This window comes from Lycium ferocissimum, chromosome 1, assembly GCF_029784015.1.
Source record: "Lycium ferocissimum isolate CSIRO_LF1 chromosome 1, AGI_CSIRO_Lferr_CH_V1, whole genome shotgun sequence".
Classification (NCBI taxonomy): Eukaryota; Viridiplantae; Streptophyta; class Magnoliopsida; order Solanales; family Solanaceae; genus Lycium; species Lycium ferocissimum.
In genome coordinates, this window is record NC_081342.1 from 25,904,431 (window position 1) to 25,922,964 (window position 18,534).

Genomic DNA, 18,534 nt, shown 5'->3' on the forward strand with positions numbered 1-18,534 from the left:
TTGTACCTGTGGATGATGTTCAAGTCATCGAGCAACGATCATATGAAGAGGTTCCCATTGCCATTCTAGATAGGCAGATTCAGAAATTGAGGAATAAAGATGTAGCTTCAGCTAAGGTTCTTTGAAGGAACAAGAATACTGAAGAGATAACTTGGGAAGATAAAGAAGATATGAGATCCAAATATGCGCACTTATTTCCACTTTCAGAGGAGATCCAGATAGAGACACCATTGCCTTCAGGTGCGTAATGTTTCAATTTCTATGATTATTGGTCATGTGAGGTTACTATTGCTATTGTTTTTTGTATCCCTGTGTGGCGTTGTATATTTTGGGTTGTTATGAGAGAGTGGTAGTACTATAGTTACAGAGGAAGCTCTGCTAAAATTTCCGTAAGATCTCTGAGAGTTTAACATTCCAGGATGAATGTTTCCAAAGGGGGAAGGATGTTACACCTTGTAGTTTTGTACGTCGAGAGTCGTGGAATGTTAGTTGTCCTAGTCGTGGACACCGGAGTTATCTTCAAGGTTATATGAGATTATACATGCCTATCTTATGGATATGAGGGTTTAAATTCATGTTTAGTAAGTTATGGAAGGATTGGAGAACAAGCGAATCAAAGAAATTAAGTTTGTCGAAACTTTGGGAAAATTTGACAGAATATTAGACAGGATATTTGGTCTAACTTGAGAGAGGTATATCTCCAAGAATATAAAGAGTTATGGAATGCATAACCTATGTAAATTCAAGTTCATTGAGTCTTTTTTCCAATGCAACTGACAAAATGCAAATCTGAGAAACAGGGACATTTTCACGGACCGTGAATAATTTCACGGACCGTGAGAATGGAATTTTTCTACCGTGAAATGGTGACAACGAGGAGGAGCCACTGGACTGATTTCACGGCCACTTTCAGGTCTAGTGAAATTTTTCATGGTCCGTGAAAGTGTACCGTGAAATTAAGGCGGTGGAATTTTTCCCCTTTGTTATAAAATAAAGGGGCATAACCTTGGGTCATTAGTTCACCAAAAATAGGTCCTTCTAGACCCTCTAACCTCTCCCAACCATTTCTAATACTCTCTAATCATTCCAAGCTATTCCAAGAGAAGATCAAACCTTGAAAACCCTAAACTAATTCATGGAAGAGGTGTGTTCTTACTTTTAGTTGGATTGGTGGTGAATTAAATCTTGGAGCAAGTTGTGTATGGCTAAAGATCTTCAAGAAAAATGTATGTTCTTCATCTTATTGCTTATTTTGGGTTGATTTGGAAGTTAGTAAGTCTTAGAAGTGAAGAGAATCATTGTAGAGAAGTTATAAGGTATTAAGTTGAAGTATTGGTTATGGATTAAATTTGAAAAAGAAGTTTTGGATTGATTTGAGTGTAATTTGAATGTAATATTTTGGCTATGGCATTTTTAATGTCGTTATTGATGCTTGGGAGTTGTTTTGAACTTTGGAGGAAGTAGATAATACAAGGGAAATGCTACCCAAATTTTGTTAGCTCACTTAATAGTTTAGTTTGACCCTATAAACGTTTCAACGACTTAACCTTAGTATGAATCATCTTGAATGTAGATTTGCAAGCTCGGGAGAATAGATGTTGGGTGTTTAAGTAAGATGACAAGTCATGTGAGGCTGTCCCGTTCTTTCTTATGGCACGATCTTATTGGTACGAACATATACAAATGTCCTTCATAACGACTTCATTCCTAGAAATGTTGAAAGCTAAGGTTCTTGATCTTCCTATGATATTATGGATCCTTTTTTTATGATGTTAATGATCTTGTCCTATGGTTATTGATCTTATTTATTGTTGTTGATCTCATCTTATGGTTATTTCTCCTTCAGGGTGAGATATGTTCATGATGACAGTTCCATAATGGTAATAGGAGGTTTATAGAACTTACGTCAATCCAATAGAGTCATAATGTTCCTTTGGGCTCTCATGCATGCTTTATATATATATATATAGAGAGAGAGAGATATTTTCTCACACCGAGCTGCACTATAGTCGGCTGGGTACAACACCTATTGTGCACACCACTGTAGTTGGGTACGGATAACACCGAACCTATTATGACCGGGTACGGATAACACCAAGCCTATATGACTGGGTACGGTATTATGATATATGTATATGTATGAAAATATTTTTTTTTAAAAGGAAAGCATGCATGTCATCCGCCTTAAGAGGCATTCAGATGTACAAGTTATCTCTCTTATCTCTTCCTACTTTCATATCTATGTTATATATTTTCCATGCCTTACATATTCAGTACGAGATGTCCTTTTGTTTGTGGACGTTGTGTTCATGCCCGCACGTAGATAGGGAGACAGATCAGACCCATAGGCTGCCTTCTTAGCGAATGCATAGTAGCACTCCACTTGGTCCGGAGTCGCAGATCAGCGTGGTATGATTCTTTTGTGTATATATGGGCATGACAACGTCCTGTCCCGTCCTTATTACGTTATGCACTCCATGTAGAGGCTCGTAGACATATATGCACAGTTAGATGTTCTATGACCTTCTCGGTTCATATCTTATTATATCATTTTGACAGCCTTGTCGGCTTGTATCCATGGGTACAGTTTGAAGACGTGTATATGTTTATACACACACACACACACACACAAACACACACACACACACACACACACACATGTATCTATTGGGCTTGTGTCCCTTACAGCTTATGATGTTTATTAGTTAGTATAATGAACCACTCATGTATGATTATGTAATGAATGTATGTCATGTGGTGCTCGGTAGGTTAGCTCCGGGTGCTCATCGTGTCTCTTGGGTTGGGTCGTGGCAAAGAGTATTCATTAACTCCTTCTTTATCATATCATAATAGTTCATCACATAACAAATCAATCAATATCAAACTTAGAAATTTCCAACCACACTTTTTGTCTGAAGCCCTAATCATGCTTCTTCTATCAATTTCATAACATATACAATCAACTAATCAAAGCCTAACTTAAGTAGACCATGACCTACCTCAAAGCCCAACTGGAACAATGCAATCACTTCGTAATAGCTTTTCCCTTTAGCAAAGCTTCAGAATGTTCAAAGTCTAGCAATCATAACGCTACGTGGGTAATGAAGATCATCTACTCAAACAAACAATAATTGGGGAAGAGAACCCAACTACTTCTACCCTTTCCAAATGGGTGAACTATCACTAAGGGTGAATTCATCATAAAATCAATCCCAACCATCATACTATTCTGATTCATGAGTTTTCTAATCAATTCAACCCTTTTACAATCATTTTTTATGCTAAAGTTACCATCTTTATGAAACCCTAAGTCTCAATACATCATTTTCATTATTTAATAATAAAATTCTCATCCTAGGAAGTAATAATCTATACTCCTAGATGATTAAATAGCAACAAAATCAATAACCTATTCATTTATTCAAGGGTTTGCAACTTCTTAGGGTTCTATCCTTTCATTCACCATTAGAGAACATTTAACTAATCGTGGAACCTAACAATATGATGGAATGAACAAAGTGAAGATTTGAGACTTATCTTTCAAAAGTGTTTTAGCCCCAGCCTTAGAATTTCGCCACAGGAGTTTTTGGAAACTATTTTGGAGTTGTGTGAGGAATGGATTCGGAATAAATATTATAAAACACTGATTCTGCCTCCCGTCGACTGCTGTTGCGGTCTCGCTATAGCGGAAAACCTCCCGCTATGGTGGACCTCATTTAATCCTCAGCTCCCCATGGCGCCAAGCCTAGCCCCGCTATGACGGACCCGCTACAACTGTCCCACACCCGTTGCAGCGGTCCATTTTGACTAGTAGCTCGGGTTTTCCCACCAGTTTTCACCCAAAAATCTCAACACCAATCCGAGGCCCTACAAACGCAAATTATACATGCACATATACATAAGAACACGCTACGGACTCACCCGCGCCCTCGGAATTCCCAACGGAGGTCTAGTTTTCTAAGTCACCACCTCATAACGACCTAGTGGGTCGTTACAACTCACTTGTCAAACGTCATTTAAGAGGTGACCGTTACAGAAGACCTCAAGTTCCTCCAGCCTTTATTAGCCTGTATTAGGCTTTATTACCCTTTATTACCTTTTATTGCAACATTAATATTGGTAATTAAGGGGGCACGATTCATGAAATTTGTATCCCATAGCTCTAGTATAAATAGAGGTACTCATTTTATTGTAAGACATCTGAAAATATATTCAGGAAATACCTTGCTCTTATTTTGCTCCTAGTTTAAATTGCTCTTGTTCAGTTAAGCAAAGTTCTAATGGTTCGCTTGCCCGGAGGCTCTAACTCAAAGGCTTCTCCAAGGCTCAGGCTATTCTAACTCCTTGTTTTCAATTACATTTCGTTCATATTACATTCTATTGTTATTTTTCTCATTATTTCGGTCATATTAATCCACGTGTCTTTGACTACGAACACAAATTCAACTGTAACGATTTTCCGTGTAAACAGTTATGGCCCAACGGTGAACAGATCTATTTATTTTGTATATTATCATGTGCAAAGTTCAATGTACAAGCAGTGACCCGATTGCACCGAAGTTGACTATGAGATTTGTTCGTACTTGGTCAAAGTCGGATCAAATTATGATTTGTGTTCGAGGAATAGCTTTATATTATATTACTACACACACGCATTACTGTTTGAACTTGAAATTTTTATTACTAAGAATCCTTGATCATTATCGTTAGTCGTTAAATATTATGTACTCGAACATCATCCAACTGATTAAAATCTTGGTAGAATCCTAATTAAGCGAGGGAAAATAAGAAGAAAGGTAGACATGTTATATTATTATATTCACAGTTTCTTGAACAACACATGGGCAATGTCATAAATTAAAGATAGCCAACTATCTCCAAGCCTTGCGATACACGTTTAGAATGAGCCTCTTTTGTACATTACTCAACAAAACATCTCCTTTAATGATCTTCCAGTAAATTGTGGAACAGGCAAATCAAATACTCTTTGTATTTCAATTTATTTGTCTGATTTTAATTTGACACGAAATTTATGAAAGTAAAAAGACTTTTAAATCTTTTGGTCTTAAGTTAAAATATGTAAAAAGTACCAATTTTTTTTTATTTTTGTGATCTTAAACATGTCATATGAAAAGTTGGAATGAAAGAGTTGCTACAAAGAAGAAAAAAAGAAAAAAGAAAAAAGAAAAAAAGAAAGCACATTCTTTTTTAAATGAATTAAAAAGAAAAGTAAGACAAACAAATTGAAACATAACCAGAATAACAGATCAACAATTTTGAATTAAAATGCATCAATCCCTTGAGAGAACAATCCATTAGTACTATTATTATCTTTACATTTCAACAATCTTAGTTATAATCAGGAAATTGATCAGAGTCATTGCAACAACCAAGAATTTTTAAACTGAACAAGAGCACTATCCCTAAAATTCTGCACTCTTGCTAAACAGAAATGAGTACAAAACAATCCCATTCCAAATCCAGCACCAACTCTACTTGTCTTCAACAAATAACAAGCTGGTGAACATTCAACCCCTTTCCCTTGTACAACAACTCCCCATGCTTTCGTTATCCCTTCATCCTCTCCAACTTTAATTTTCTCGTCTTTCTCTTCCATAGTTCCCAGTTCTCCAACAAATATAAGCCCATCAGGGGATCTTTTCTTTCCAGTTTCCCATTCATTCTTCACCACAGGCCAATCTTCTACTTTTGCTTTTTCTGTCTTGATTTTCACTTCTCCTTTTCCGTTATCTTCGTATACATGTACTAACAAAGGCGCCTCCTTTAAGTTCTTGATTATATCCACCATTGATTCCTTCATCCATTCGTCAATCTTTCCTGATATTACACTTTCCGTTTTTTTATCATCATCTTTGATAACTCCGCCTGATTTAGAAAGTGGATTTGATAGAGACAGAGAAGCAGAAACACGATGAGAAGACACCCTTAGAGAAGTATTGGAGTTAAAATCAAGAATTGGATTGGATTTGTTTACATGAATGAATGAATGGGTTGTAGGATGAATCTTTAACGATGCCATATTGGCAGATTTTCCGGGAAAACTATCGAATGATGAATCTGTATAACAGAAAAAAGTTGTTTTCCCGGAATTTAATAGAGTAAAAGGGGATTTGGGGGATGAGTAAGAATGGAGTCAGATTTGATGTTCCGAAACAAGAGGGATTAGTTTGGTTTTTGGGAAGTTACGTACTTTCATTTATTTAAATAAGAAAAAGCCTCACCCTTTTAAAGGGTCGTGTTCTAATGTATTTAGAATTGGAAGTACACGCGAAAGCAAATTGATACGAGTAAGAAATTGCTACGAACAAGCAATAATAGGTGCGGACACAATTGACTATTCTCACATTCCTCTATTTTCCCATGAGTCAAATTTAGATTTAATGTATTTTTCACGCGTTTAAAATATGGAAAATAAATAATATGTCATGGTATTTAAATTTCGAGAATCAAACGAATTATTATTTTTTAATCCTAATTTCTTTATATATTTTGAATTATACAGTAACTTATAATTTGCTTTGCGTAGTTTTTAAATGTAAATTTTATTTCAAAAACTAAAAAGTTTTATATCTAAAGGTCAAAATTAAGAAGTTTGAATCTCGAAATGCAAAAAGTGTCACACCTAAATTGCTGTTATTCCTGCATTTTTCTGCTTATAAATTATTGTACTTAATTTGTTTAAGTGGTTTATAAGAGGAGTAAATCGAGTATTAATATTATGCTCTGTAATTTTGTCATAAAAATTTGATTGTTTTAAATGGACATAAGTAAGATGCGTGGAATGAAAAGGTGGCACGCGCATGGATTGGGCAGATCGAGCAATGGCACAAGCTTGGGAATGGGTCGGTCGAAGAAGACACACGCCTTTTGCGTGACATTAATCCCATGCACCCAATGCCTTTCATTTGTTTCTTTTGCTGACATGGCGACACTGAAACTTTGTACGTTTATAAATTTTTATGACGTTACGCATATAAAGTATCTTTTCTTTTCGAGCTTTTTACGCGCCCATAATTAAAGGAAATATTGGTAAATGGAGTAGTTATTTTTTAAAGTGCTAATCAAACTTCAGCCAGGTTTTCAAAATTAACTAAATTTTAACCGCTTTATAATTTACAAATATCATGTAGATCATCACTTTAGACTACATTACAAAAAAAAATTTAAAAATTTTACACATATCACGCTCAACTTGGAATACAAAGACCCTGGAAAAAGTTTATGGAGTTACCACTAACATGGTTCAAACTCTATGAGATATTTTGGTGTATGAAATATGCAGTTTAAACTCTATAAGAAATTCATCGAGTTTCAACTTATCACTTCAAACTCTAGGAATTTTTCAAGGAATTTATGTTCCCTTTTATAAAATTGAACCAATATTTTTTAAACCCCACAGAGAAATCTAGAGTTTCAGCTGTATAAATATGAACTCCAGGATACTGTTACAAGTTTCACTTGTCGATAAATTATCTATAGCAAAAAAAGTTCGAACTTCAAGGCATAATTATTGTCCTGGAGTTCAAAAGAGGTATATGGAGCGAAATAATCATTTTCCCATTATTTCTCATACCTATTTTACTCATGATACCTATTTTATAACAGATAATTTTATCATTATTTCACTCATAATACCTAGTTTAAAATTTAATCATGAGTGAAAAATCTTGTAACGTACTTCACTCGTGATATCTATTTCAAACTCCAAAACAAATACTTGAAGGTTCAAATGCCAAAATAAGTCCCAGAGTTTGAACTGTATCATTTTAAACAAGAAAATGAAATGTTAGAGTTTGAAGTGCCAAAATTCGAAATTCTAAGATTTCTTTGTGGAGTTTGAACTACATCTAAAACTCAAGAAAAATGTGATAGAGTTTCATGTGTCAAAGCTTTGATACCAGTAGCATGTGCTGGAGTTCATCCGTTTTATAAGATTGAACCAGGATTTTTATTAAACTCCATTATAGAAATCTAGAGTTTCAACGGTATAAAAATGAACTTCAATACACTGCCCTGAAGCTTCACTTCTTGATAATTTTTGTTTATGTAACGACCTGCTAGGTCGTTTTAAGCAATTGGACTCCTTTTTTCGTAAAAGACCATTTTTCGTAGCCTTAGAATGTTATTTGTGACTTGCGGTGATGATTGACATGATTCTGGAGGCAACTTGATGAGTATCGGAGAAGAAAATTTAATTTTGCATAATTTTGCAAGTTCTTAAGTTAAGAAAATGGAAAGGTTTGACCAAAGTCAAGATCGGAGGTTAACAAACTGGAGTTCCGACAGTTCCATGAGGTCCGGAACATTAATTTATCATTTAGTCGAGTGGTTAGGACGGATCCTGAGGCGCTTGGGAGTGTTTGGGGTCATTGATTGGGAAATTAGTAAGTTCATAAACTAGAGTTGACCACAATCAACATTAGGTAAGGACGACCCAAATATATATTTTAAGTGCGCGAGCAGGTTTGTATCGTGTTTATGATTGAAATACATATTTAATATGTACTGGAAGGTTCCAAATGAGTTTTGGTGTTAAAACAAACTTCAGGCAATAGTGGAGTTGCTAGTTTTTCTGGTGCCAAGCACCCTTCTTCGAGATCGCGAGAAGGGGGTCGGGTTTGCGAAGGGTGGTTGGGAATTAATTTGAGTTGTAGAGCTTGGTTTGAGAGAGATTTCAAGGGTTAGGATCATTATTTGGCTTGAGGTTAAGATTTTAATCACTAATTTGATATTTTCTTTTGATTCTTTCATTAATTAGCGATTTAAATCAAGATTTAGAGTGGTAGAGATGGGGTTTTTCGCCTTAAAGTTAAAAATATCATTTTTTTTAATTTCGGACCAAATTTGTGGAGAGATTGGGCTAACTTTTTGGATTTAGACTATTAAGTTATGGGTAATTTGATTTTTAAATAAAATTCTAGTTCTGCCCTTGGGGCGGGGGTTTGACTTAGGTTGACTTTCTGGGTCTGGGTTATAAATATGGGAATATGTGTGTCTACAGACTCATTTACTTACGTACATCGTATATTTGATAGACTGGGAGCGTTCCGAGGCACTTTGGTAGGGGAAAACTCTTTGTGATTTCGTTTAGGCTTTGAGGTATGTTAAGACTTCCTAGACTCCGTTTCAGGGACATTTTGATAAGATGATGATGATGTTAATAATAAGGGGTAAAAGCTAAAGATGGGGTCTCGTACCCGTGATATGACGAGCGTTAGTATGAGTTTACTAGTGCCATGTATGGATAATAACGTGATCGTGCAGTTACAGATTGTAATCCGAGATTGTCAAAATATGTGGGCATTAGTTGATAGGTATTTGACTTGTTTTGCTTGGTTATGTGCATAGCACTCCATAAACCTGTATACTTGTAATAATTGAGGTAGTTGTATATTGTTGCACACTTCATGGTTGATACAACCCAAGTTGCATCAAGGCCCTTTACAAGAAGTCAAGCTCGTGAGCTTCAAAATATGTAAGTGTGGTTCATGAAGAAGGATATACTTTCGTACACTTTTGAGCCTTCCCGTGGGTCCCAAGTTCAAGTATTGATGATGATTGCATGGGAGAATGAAGGGGAGAAGGAAGAACATCAAGAGGGCCATTTGTGTGAAGATATGGCTATGCATGCAAAGGAGGTCATTCCTTAAATTGGAGATTTCGACAAAAGGAAGACTAGCCAAACAAGGCCCTTACTTTATTAAGGGTAGAATTGTAATAGTTCATTAGTCTTCCTTCTCTATCTATTATAAGTAGTAGTTCTTTTATTTTGAAGACTTAGTTTATGTTGATTATTGAAATTGAAAAACTCTTAAGAGTTGAGTGCTTGTTTAAGCCTATGATTGTGAAATTGTTGAGAGGTTGATTGCTTGGGATTTGTTTCCCTTGAGGTCAACTTAAGAGTTTGGTGCTTCTTTTGTTTCTAATTTGGAGGTCTTAGTTATCTATAGAACTTTGGTTACCACATTGGGTCTTTAGTTGTGCCAATCTAGTTATCCTTTTAATTTCTTGTCAATTTTTGTAATTTTGTTTTTAATATTATATCAATTGGTATTAGAGCTTAGTTTAGGTTTGTTCCATCAAATCTAATCTTGGGTTTTGATTCTACCCGGAAAAAAATTTGAAAATCACAAAAAAACCCTTATATTTCTTGTTGATTATGCTGTTTGTAGTGTTAGATTTGAGTTTCCTAGTATTTCTAGAGTCTAAATCTTCAATTTCGGGTCATTTGAGTCACTTTTGAGTCATTCACCATCAAAGGGGGTTTGAAGGTCTAAGAACTCAAGTGGATGTTGTAGAAGAAGGGAATTAGAGCTTGAAAATTGTCAGGTTGTGTTCTCCTAGTAAAGAAAAGTAGAAATCTGAAATTGGGAAGTATTTGGACAAGATTTGAAGAGTCCACCATTTTTGAATTTTGTCATTTTTGAAAAAAAAAAAAAAAACTTGAAGGACAAGTTGGTGGGTATTGGAGATTAGGTGGAAATTTGAGGTTAAGGGTTATTGGGCTTTGTTCTCGACAACAAAGAGACCTTCAACCTAGATTTTGGAGTGATTTGGAGGTGAATTGAGGGTGGTTAGATTTTTGAATGTTGTTGTTCTTGAAGACATTCATATCTTCATGTGAGGAAGATGACCCAAAAGCTTGTTTGAGCCAAAATTTCTTGGTCAAAGTTGTAGAAAGGTATTTGTTGGGCCAAAAAGGGAAAATACTAGGTTATGTGGGCCTAAGATAAAGTCACCGGCCCAAATTCCAAGGATAAAAAAAGGAGAAAAATCCACGTCAGCAAGCCACCCCCACACACAGCCTGCACGCGCGTGCTGTCCACTTTTTGAGAGTGGCTTGGCCCGCGTTCGATCCGCGACGCGGGCCAATGCACAACATCAATTTTCTATAATTTTTTCTAAGTCTTCAACACGGTTTGTCTACTTCATAACTTCATTTATTTGATTCTTCTAACTAATTAACAACTAGTAATTGATCCTTACTTGGTTGTTAACTAGTTCTTGAGTCAATAATTCTTTTCGTACCAATTTCTTCTTTCTTTTCTCATTTTAACTTCGTTGAAAACTTCTTATTTCAAGTCCGTTAGTCATAATTGAGTCGTCCATCCTTCTAAGTCAAACAAGAATCCATTCCAGCCAAGAGTAGAAACTAATTCCTTGTGACCAACCGGAATTAACAAGATTACAATCATTGGCCGAAGCAATTGTTGGGAAATCAAAGGTGCGCATACTTGAGAGACTGTGAGTTGATTTTTACTAACTTAACGTGTTTGATTGTTTTTTTTTGAGTATCTTGAATAAGTATCATGACGATGGAAGATGGAACACAAGTTCCCACCAGGGAACCCACACCTTTTGATGTGATGAGAATGTTGTCTTCTATGAACAACCGAATGAAAAGTATGGATAGTCGGATGGAAACTTAGGTAGTAGGGTAGGAGCAATTGAAGGAAGTAGTAGGTCGGTATCCTTCTCACCGTGAGTTCAATATCAAGGTAATATAAGTGGCGTGCCTCGAGACACTTCACATACCTTGTCACTCGGAACCATTCACCAATTGTATAACCCCACTGCCCAAACACCCCTCGAAACATAACTCCCCAGAATACGATCCTCATAACACCAAATAACATTCTAGTACACCAACGGAATAATTCACCTCCACTTCCAGATGACCACCACTACATGAACGATTGCCACCCCAAAATCGTCCAAATGTCCATCAACCAAAGCGGGATGATCCACCACTTGATGATGATGAGGTAGATAATGTCATTCGTGAGCATTATGCCAATCAAGCGTAGGGGAAACGAGGAGAAGCACAAGGAGCCTATCGAGGGAGAGGTGGTAGGAATGGCCCACACCTTCAATAGGAAAGCAAGAAGGTTATCAAGCTCGTGACGATCATCAAGGTTGAGATGTTCGTCGAGATCTTGAATTCTATGGTGATGGAGGATAACCGTATGGAAATCATGGGAACTATGAAAATATTGGAGTTCAGGACACGAGCCTCAACTCCATTAAGGTATCTCTTCAGAGCTTCAAATAGGGTAGTGATCCCGGTGTGCTTCTTGAATGGATAATGTAATTTGACCAAATCTTCTTTGCAAATGACATGTCCGAGGTGAAAAAAACATCTTATGCCATTGCCCAATTCGAAGGATTCGCCTCCATATGGTGGGAAACTCAAGTAAAGGCTAGAAGGTTGCATGTATGGCCTATCACACCCAATTAGGAAGAGTTAAAAGGGATCTTAAAGCGTAAATATGTCACCAAATGATACGAGCAAGAGCAACTCAAGAAAATATACACTTTGAGGCAAGGCAAAAAGAGTGGAAGAATACTATGATTAGTTCCAACTTGTAAAAATGAGGATCGACTTTGAAGAAGATGGATTGAATGCCATGACTCAGTTCCGGGCCCAGTTGAATAGCGAAATTGCTTCCCTAATGAGACTCCACATATATCAAGATATTGATGAGACTCTTGAAGCAGCAATTGATATAGGGAAGCGGCTCAAGAAAGATAAGACCAACAAGTCTAGATGGTACACAAGTTCATGGAATAACAACAAAGACGGAGGAACTTTTTCCTCAAATTGGCAAAAGAACCAGGGCACCATGCAAGAAACTAAGAAGCCCTTTGAAAAGAACAAGCAAATTGAGAAGCAACCTCCAAAGTTTGCTCCAAAAGAGGGAGGTAAGCAAGCTAAACCAATTTGTTGTTTTAAGTGTCAAGGCTATGGCCATATAGCAAGTGAGTGTCCTAATCGGAGAGCCTTTATTTTAAAAGAAGATTGTAGTGATGATGAAGGGGAAAAATATGAAGAAGAAGATGATGAGGGTAATCATGGGAATGGTGGGCTTGAGAGTGATGGAGAGCATGATGATATGGGGGATGATGGTGATATCACCGTTACAAATGGGTTGGTTAGGAGAATGTTAACATGTATGGCTAGGCCTCAAGAAGGGGATATCACTATTCCGAACTATGTGGTAAGGAGAACAATGATAAGAATGGCTATGGATAATCCTAGACAACGAGAGAATCCCATCCATTCCAAGTGTGTCATTAATCAAAATGTGTGTGTTATGATCACAGATAGTGGGAGTTGTGCGAATGTTGCAAGCACGTCGTTGATTGAGTTCTTGAAACTCCACACCACCACTCATGACGGTCCTTTCAAACTCTAATGGCTCAATGAATGTGGAGAGTTAAAGAAGACTAGACAAGCTATTATCAAGTTCAAAGTTGGGAAGTATCAAGATGGGCTTCTTTGTGATGTTGTTCCCATGCAAGCTTGTCCCCTTCCACTCGGGAGGCCTTGGCAATATGGTAGGTCGACCAAGCATGATGAAAGAACCAATCAGTACATACTTGTACACAATGGGCTCGAACATATGTTATGTCTCATGACTGCTTATCAAGTTGTGAGGTTTATCACAAAATGAGATAGTTAAATGAGAAGGGCAAGGAGGGACAAGGGAAGGGTAAAGGAAGTAGTTTCCAAGAGGAAAGTGAGAAAAAGAAGGAATCAAGAGGAAAGGCTAAGGTGTCCCTTTTGGAAGATTTTGGGGAAATAAGGGAAGAGTTGGAGGAAAGACAACCGATAATCCTTCTCATGCATAGGGACCATGCTTTGCACACTAACGAACTAACTTCTTCTTTGCCTAGTTCTATTTCTTCTCTTTTGAAAGACTATGATGATGTTTTCCCAAAGAAGCTCCCAAAGGGGTTAGCACCCTTAAGGGGAATTGAACACCAAATAGACTTTGTCCTCGGAGCATAATTACCAAACAAACTGACTTATTGAGCCAACTCGGATAACACCAAAGAACTTCAATGACAAGTGGATGAACTCATTGAAAAGAGGGTTGTGCGAGAAAGTATGAGTCCATGTGCAGTACCCGTGATCTTGTTGCCAAAGAAAAATGGAACATGGTGCATGTGTGTTGACTACGGAGCCATCAATAAGATAACTGTAAACTATCGCTATCCCATCACTCATCATGATGACAAGATTGATTGGTGCAAGCCAAACTGGCCATCATACATTCCAGCAGTCCGGCCAGGATTTTACATGACATCCATCTATGCTTTGGAGATGGAGTCTTCATTTTAGGAGCCGTGGACACTTCCGAGCCTAGGAGAGGAGCCCACGATCAGTTTATGATAGCCATGGACCCACTTTGGAGTCCCATGTGTGTGGCTAATGATTTGGAGCCCTATGAGGCCATATTTTAAAGGCCAACTTGTGGCTATTATTTTAAAGTCCAGGTGTAGACTTTACCTATATAAGCTACACTTAGAACTATTTCTCATTTAGAACCTATCTTGAAATATATGAATATTGAACTTTTCTCTCTAGTTGGGACTTGTTGTGATTTGGTGGACTCCAAATTGAATAACCTTGTTTTGATCATTCAATTTGCAAGAGATAGTTATTCTCTTGAGGATTGTTGCATAAGATAGGTGCCTTTGATCCTTTTGGAAGGTAACTAGGACTAGTTTTTCTAGTTATTGTCTAATTGTGTATCAATTGTGTCTTCTTTTCTATCTTGTCTTTATTTTCTTGCATCATTAGGTATCATATAGATTTGTTCCAACAAATCTAGTCTTTGGTATATTCACAAAAAAAAAAAAAATCTGGAAAAAAATAATCCAAAATTCGTTTAGATTCCTTGTTTTGTTGTTGATTAGTGTTAGATTCGAGTTCCTTAGAGTTCTTAGGTTCTAAATCTGAAGTTTTGAGTCAATTCAATTTAGATTTTCAATTTCCACCATTATTAGACCTTGAAACTTGAAGACTCAAATTGGGTCTTATAGAAGAGGTTGAAATTGAGGGTTGAAAGTTTTTGGGTTGATTTCTCCTAGTTAAGAAGGGAAAGAATCCAAAAATTGGAAAGATTTGGAGTATTTCAGTGTTCTTGATCTATTTGGTGAATCTGATTTTGGTGTTTGAAGACTTGTGTTCTTGGATGTTCATATGTTCAAGAAAAAGTTCATGAACTATTATTTCTAAAGTCTCCAATCATGCCATTAGTTTAGGTGTCTTGGGTGATCCATGGTGATATTTGGAAACTAGACATCAAGATGGTTATTTTGGTATATCATTTGAAATGTTTTGAATACTTGTGTTCTTGAGTGTTCATAAATATTTTGTGAATGTTCATGTGTGTTCTTGATAATTTCAGATTTACTAACTTTGGTTGATCTAATTTTGGTGATAAATTAATCTTTCAAGGTGTTAGGGAGTGTGAAAGCTGTTGGGGAAGTCAAAGGGACTAGTCAAGTGTTGATTCCGAAGGAGTTGGTGCATAGAACCCCTCCAAAACGTGGAGAAGGGGGCTGCACTCATTAGGAGAAGTAAAAAAATCAGTTTTGGGGTGTGTGAAAGGGTGTACAGGCAAACAAATAGTCAAACCATTAATTGACACAAGTTCCCAAGTCAATTCTTGGGAAGACTAACAGTCACCTTGAGAAAAGAGTGTCCAAGTTCCTAATCACCTCTTGGGAAAATGAGAAGTCAAGTGTGCAAGTCCCTAATCATCTTTTGGGAAGACGAGAAGCTACATTGAAATTGTAGTAATTAAATTCCAAGATAGGTTTGTCAAAGGATATTAATTAGTAAGACTTAGGGGTCTGCCTTGCACGTTTTAAGGGGGGCTGGGAAGCTTCTTAATCCTTTCTTTGTGACATAACTTCTAGCTAGTATCCATTGAGTAATTACCTACTCAAAGTTTACTAGTTCTTGAGCTATAACTTCTTTCGTGCTAATTTTTTCAAACTTTTCTCGTTTTGATTCGTAGTGAATTGTTTGGCTCAAGTGCACCACATTTAAAGTCGTTCGACTATAGAGTCCCATAAACTCACTCTAATCCTGAAGAAGTAGCCTCTTTTAACTACTGAGGTGATCGAAAAGGAGTTGGTCAATTCCGAGAAAGCCAATTACAATAAGTCGGAGTGAACCTAACCTTTACATTATTGAGGGAACCGAACGCCACCTAAATAAAGTAAGGGAGTCAGTAAGGTGATTTATAACTCATAACCTTTCTTTGAGATTTGTTATACAGGTACAATAGCCCAAGGTGCGATGAGAACTAAGCCCGTTCGATCGAAAATAAGAACTAAATGGCTTACACAAAGGACAAGACCACAATTTCCAAGAAAAGGAGAGAGATTGCCTAAGCCAAGGTTTCAAAAATTGAAAGTGAATGTTTGTGGGTATAATGGATTTGATATAGAGCTTGACGATTTGTGTGACTCCACATTCATTTCTCCTTATGTGTCTAATTGGTTGAATTTGACATGGGTTAAAAAGAGATATCCATATGACTATAATGGGTATCAAGTTGAGTGGATGGTCAAGGTGGTAATATCTCATGGAGATTATCTTGAAACGGTCCGATGTGATGTGTTTCCCCTAAAAATAAGTCACTTGTGCTTTGGATAGCCCTGGTTTCAAAAACACGACATACCAAATATACGAGATTAGATAAGATATGTCATGGGCGAGGACGGATGGCCTCTCTTTCCATTCCCACTTAGGAAAGAAAATCCCAATAGTGCACATGTCTCTTCTATGCCTATAGGGGAGCGTAATGCCATGCAAAATGGGATGTTTGGGCTGACTGGAGTGAGTGGACTACCACAAAAGAAACAAGAGAATGGAATTGAAAAGAACATGAGAGAAAAGAAAAATAATGAGGGAGATAAAGTTCTTCACTCTAACACTCACAATGTTTCTTTTTCCTCTAGTTGTTTGAATTGTTTTGTAGGTACCATTGGAAGAAATATTGAGAATGAGCCTCATACAATGGAAACTCATGAAAAGGATGCAACAATTCCGGAAGAGCAGAATTGTCCAAAAGATGGACTTGAAGGTAAAGAAGATCAATCTTGTGAGCCTAAAGGTAAGTCGATTAAACTCATTACTCTAGAAGCAAATGATGAGAATGTTGAGGGTGTGAGTATAAATAATGACATATCTTGTGTGAAGCTAAAATCTTCTTTGTCTTGTGTTGTGAATTGTGATTCCAATGCATGTGAAATTGAGCCACTAGTTGAGGGAAAATGTGAATTGATTGGTAATATGAACCTTGTGTTTTCTGAGCATCAACCTAGTGTTGATGAAATAAGGATATAATTTTAGTAGTGTGCATGCTCATACCCCTAATTGTACACCATTTGTGAGTTAAGACTTCAAGGTCTTTGATAAATCTTTAAGTGGTCATGGTGTACGAGGAGTGGTCTTTGGTCAACCGTTGTTTGACCCGGGCAGTGAAAGTATGAATTCATCTTTGAGTTTTCCTAATGTTGAGTCCGAGCATGATAATAAAATTAACTTTCGTGATGAACTTGATCATGTGAAACTCATGGATGATGTGAACTTAAGTAGCACTTTTCTCTATTACTTGTTTGCATATGATGAGGATTATGATTGTGTTGATACCCTATGTAGAGTTGAGGGCATAATTTGTGATCTTGAGTGTGCTAGAGATGTACAACATGTCCTTGGTGAGGATTTAAGAGCTAGTGAGCGGCTCTTTGATAGTAAAGCAGAATTTGGGGATGATTTCTCATCACTAGGGGCAGAACTTGAGTGGGAATCTCTAGGTGTGAGTAGGCTAAGGGTGGAAAAGGAAGGTAAAATGGTGGATACTAGTCCTAGTGTCTATTACTTCACTTACTCTGACCTTTACATGGAGCACGCACTCGAGATAGATTATACATTTGAGTTAGGCTATAATACCTAATTCCGTAGCTTAAAAGGTGGAAAAGATGCATTTGAACTTTGGGGTAGTAGTCTTGGGCTTAGAGGTAAATTCCTTCCTTTTGATGAGTTTGATTGCATATCTGACTACGATTTGCATTCTTCTTAAGGGAAAAGATGTGAGGGAATAGAAAATTGTGGTTGTGGCACAAGATTTGATCCTTTTTCTTTTCCTAGGATCAAGGATGGTACGTACGCGTATCTTATGATTCATGCTTCTCTAGAGTACTCTTTTAGTAATTGGTTACATCATCTTCACTCTAGTTTGGTGTTGCTATTTGAGTTACTTGTTTATATGCTTGAGATGTGTGTTAAGATTGATGTGCTGACCATTCTTGTTTTTGACCCCGAAATTGATCAAGTGGGTAACTTATTTGAATTAATGACTTTGGGGTGGGCTGGTACATTACTTCGGTATGGGGGCTTGAGCTATTCTATTTGTTTTGTACTTAGCCTTCAAAAGAATTTGGTGTGTTTTAAAGTGAAGCAGATGAAGAGCCATTGGACAGATCCTCCATGGACATTATTGTGGTATGAGACGACGACATGCAAACTCCATGAGGACGGTATGTTTTCTTGGCTTATGCTTTTTCTTGGATTGTCTAAAGCCATGACGGTAATCTCTACCACCTTTGGGAATTTTCGTAGCACTCTGGCACTATATAATGGTTATGTTCTTGTGAGGCTACTTAGGTATTGCCTCGGTGAGATTTGGAAGTTATATATACTCATTCTCA

General features: G+C 37.0%; 1 protein-coding gene across 1 annotated transcript; it reads right to left on the minus strand.

Annotated features, from left to right (window-relative positions):
- Positions 1-5,299: 5,299 nt before the first annotated feature.
- Positions 5,300-6,266, minus strand: LOC132053236 (uncharacterized). Its single transcript, XM_059445175.1, has one exon. The coding sequence runs from the start codon at positions 6,038-6,040 to the stop codon at positions 5,378-5,380; it is 663 nt and encodes a 220-aa protein (XP_059301158.1). The 5' UTR covers positions 6,041-6,266; the 3' UTR covers positions 5,300-5,377.
- Between the last annotated feature and the right edge of the window lie 12,268 nt (positions 6,267-18,534).

Coding starts and splice junctions, on each gene's coding strand:
- LOC132053236 (XM_059445175.1), bottom strand. CDS start 6,040: ATGGCATCGTTAAAGATTCATCCTACAACCCATTCATTCATTCATGTA.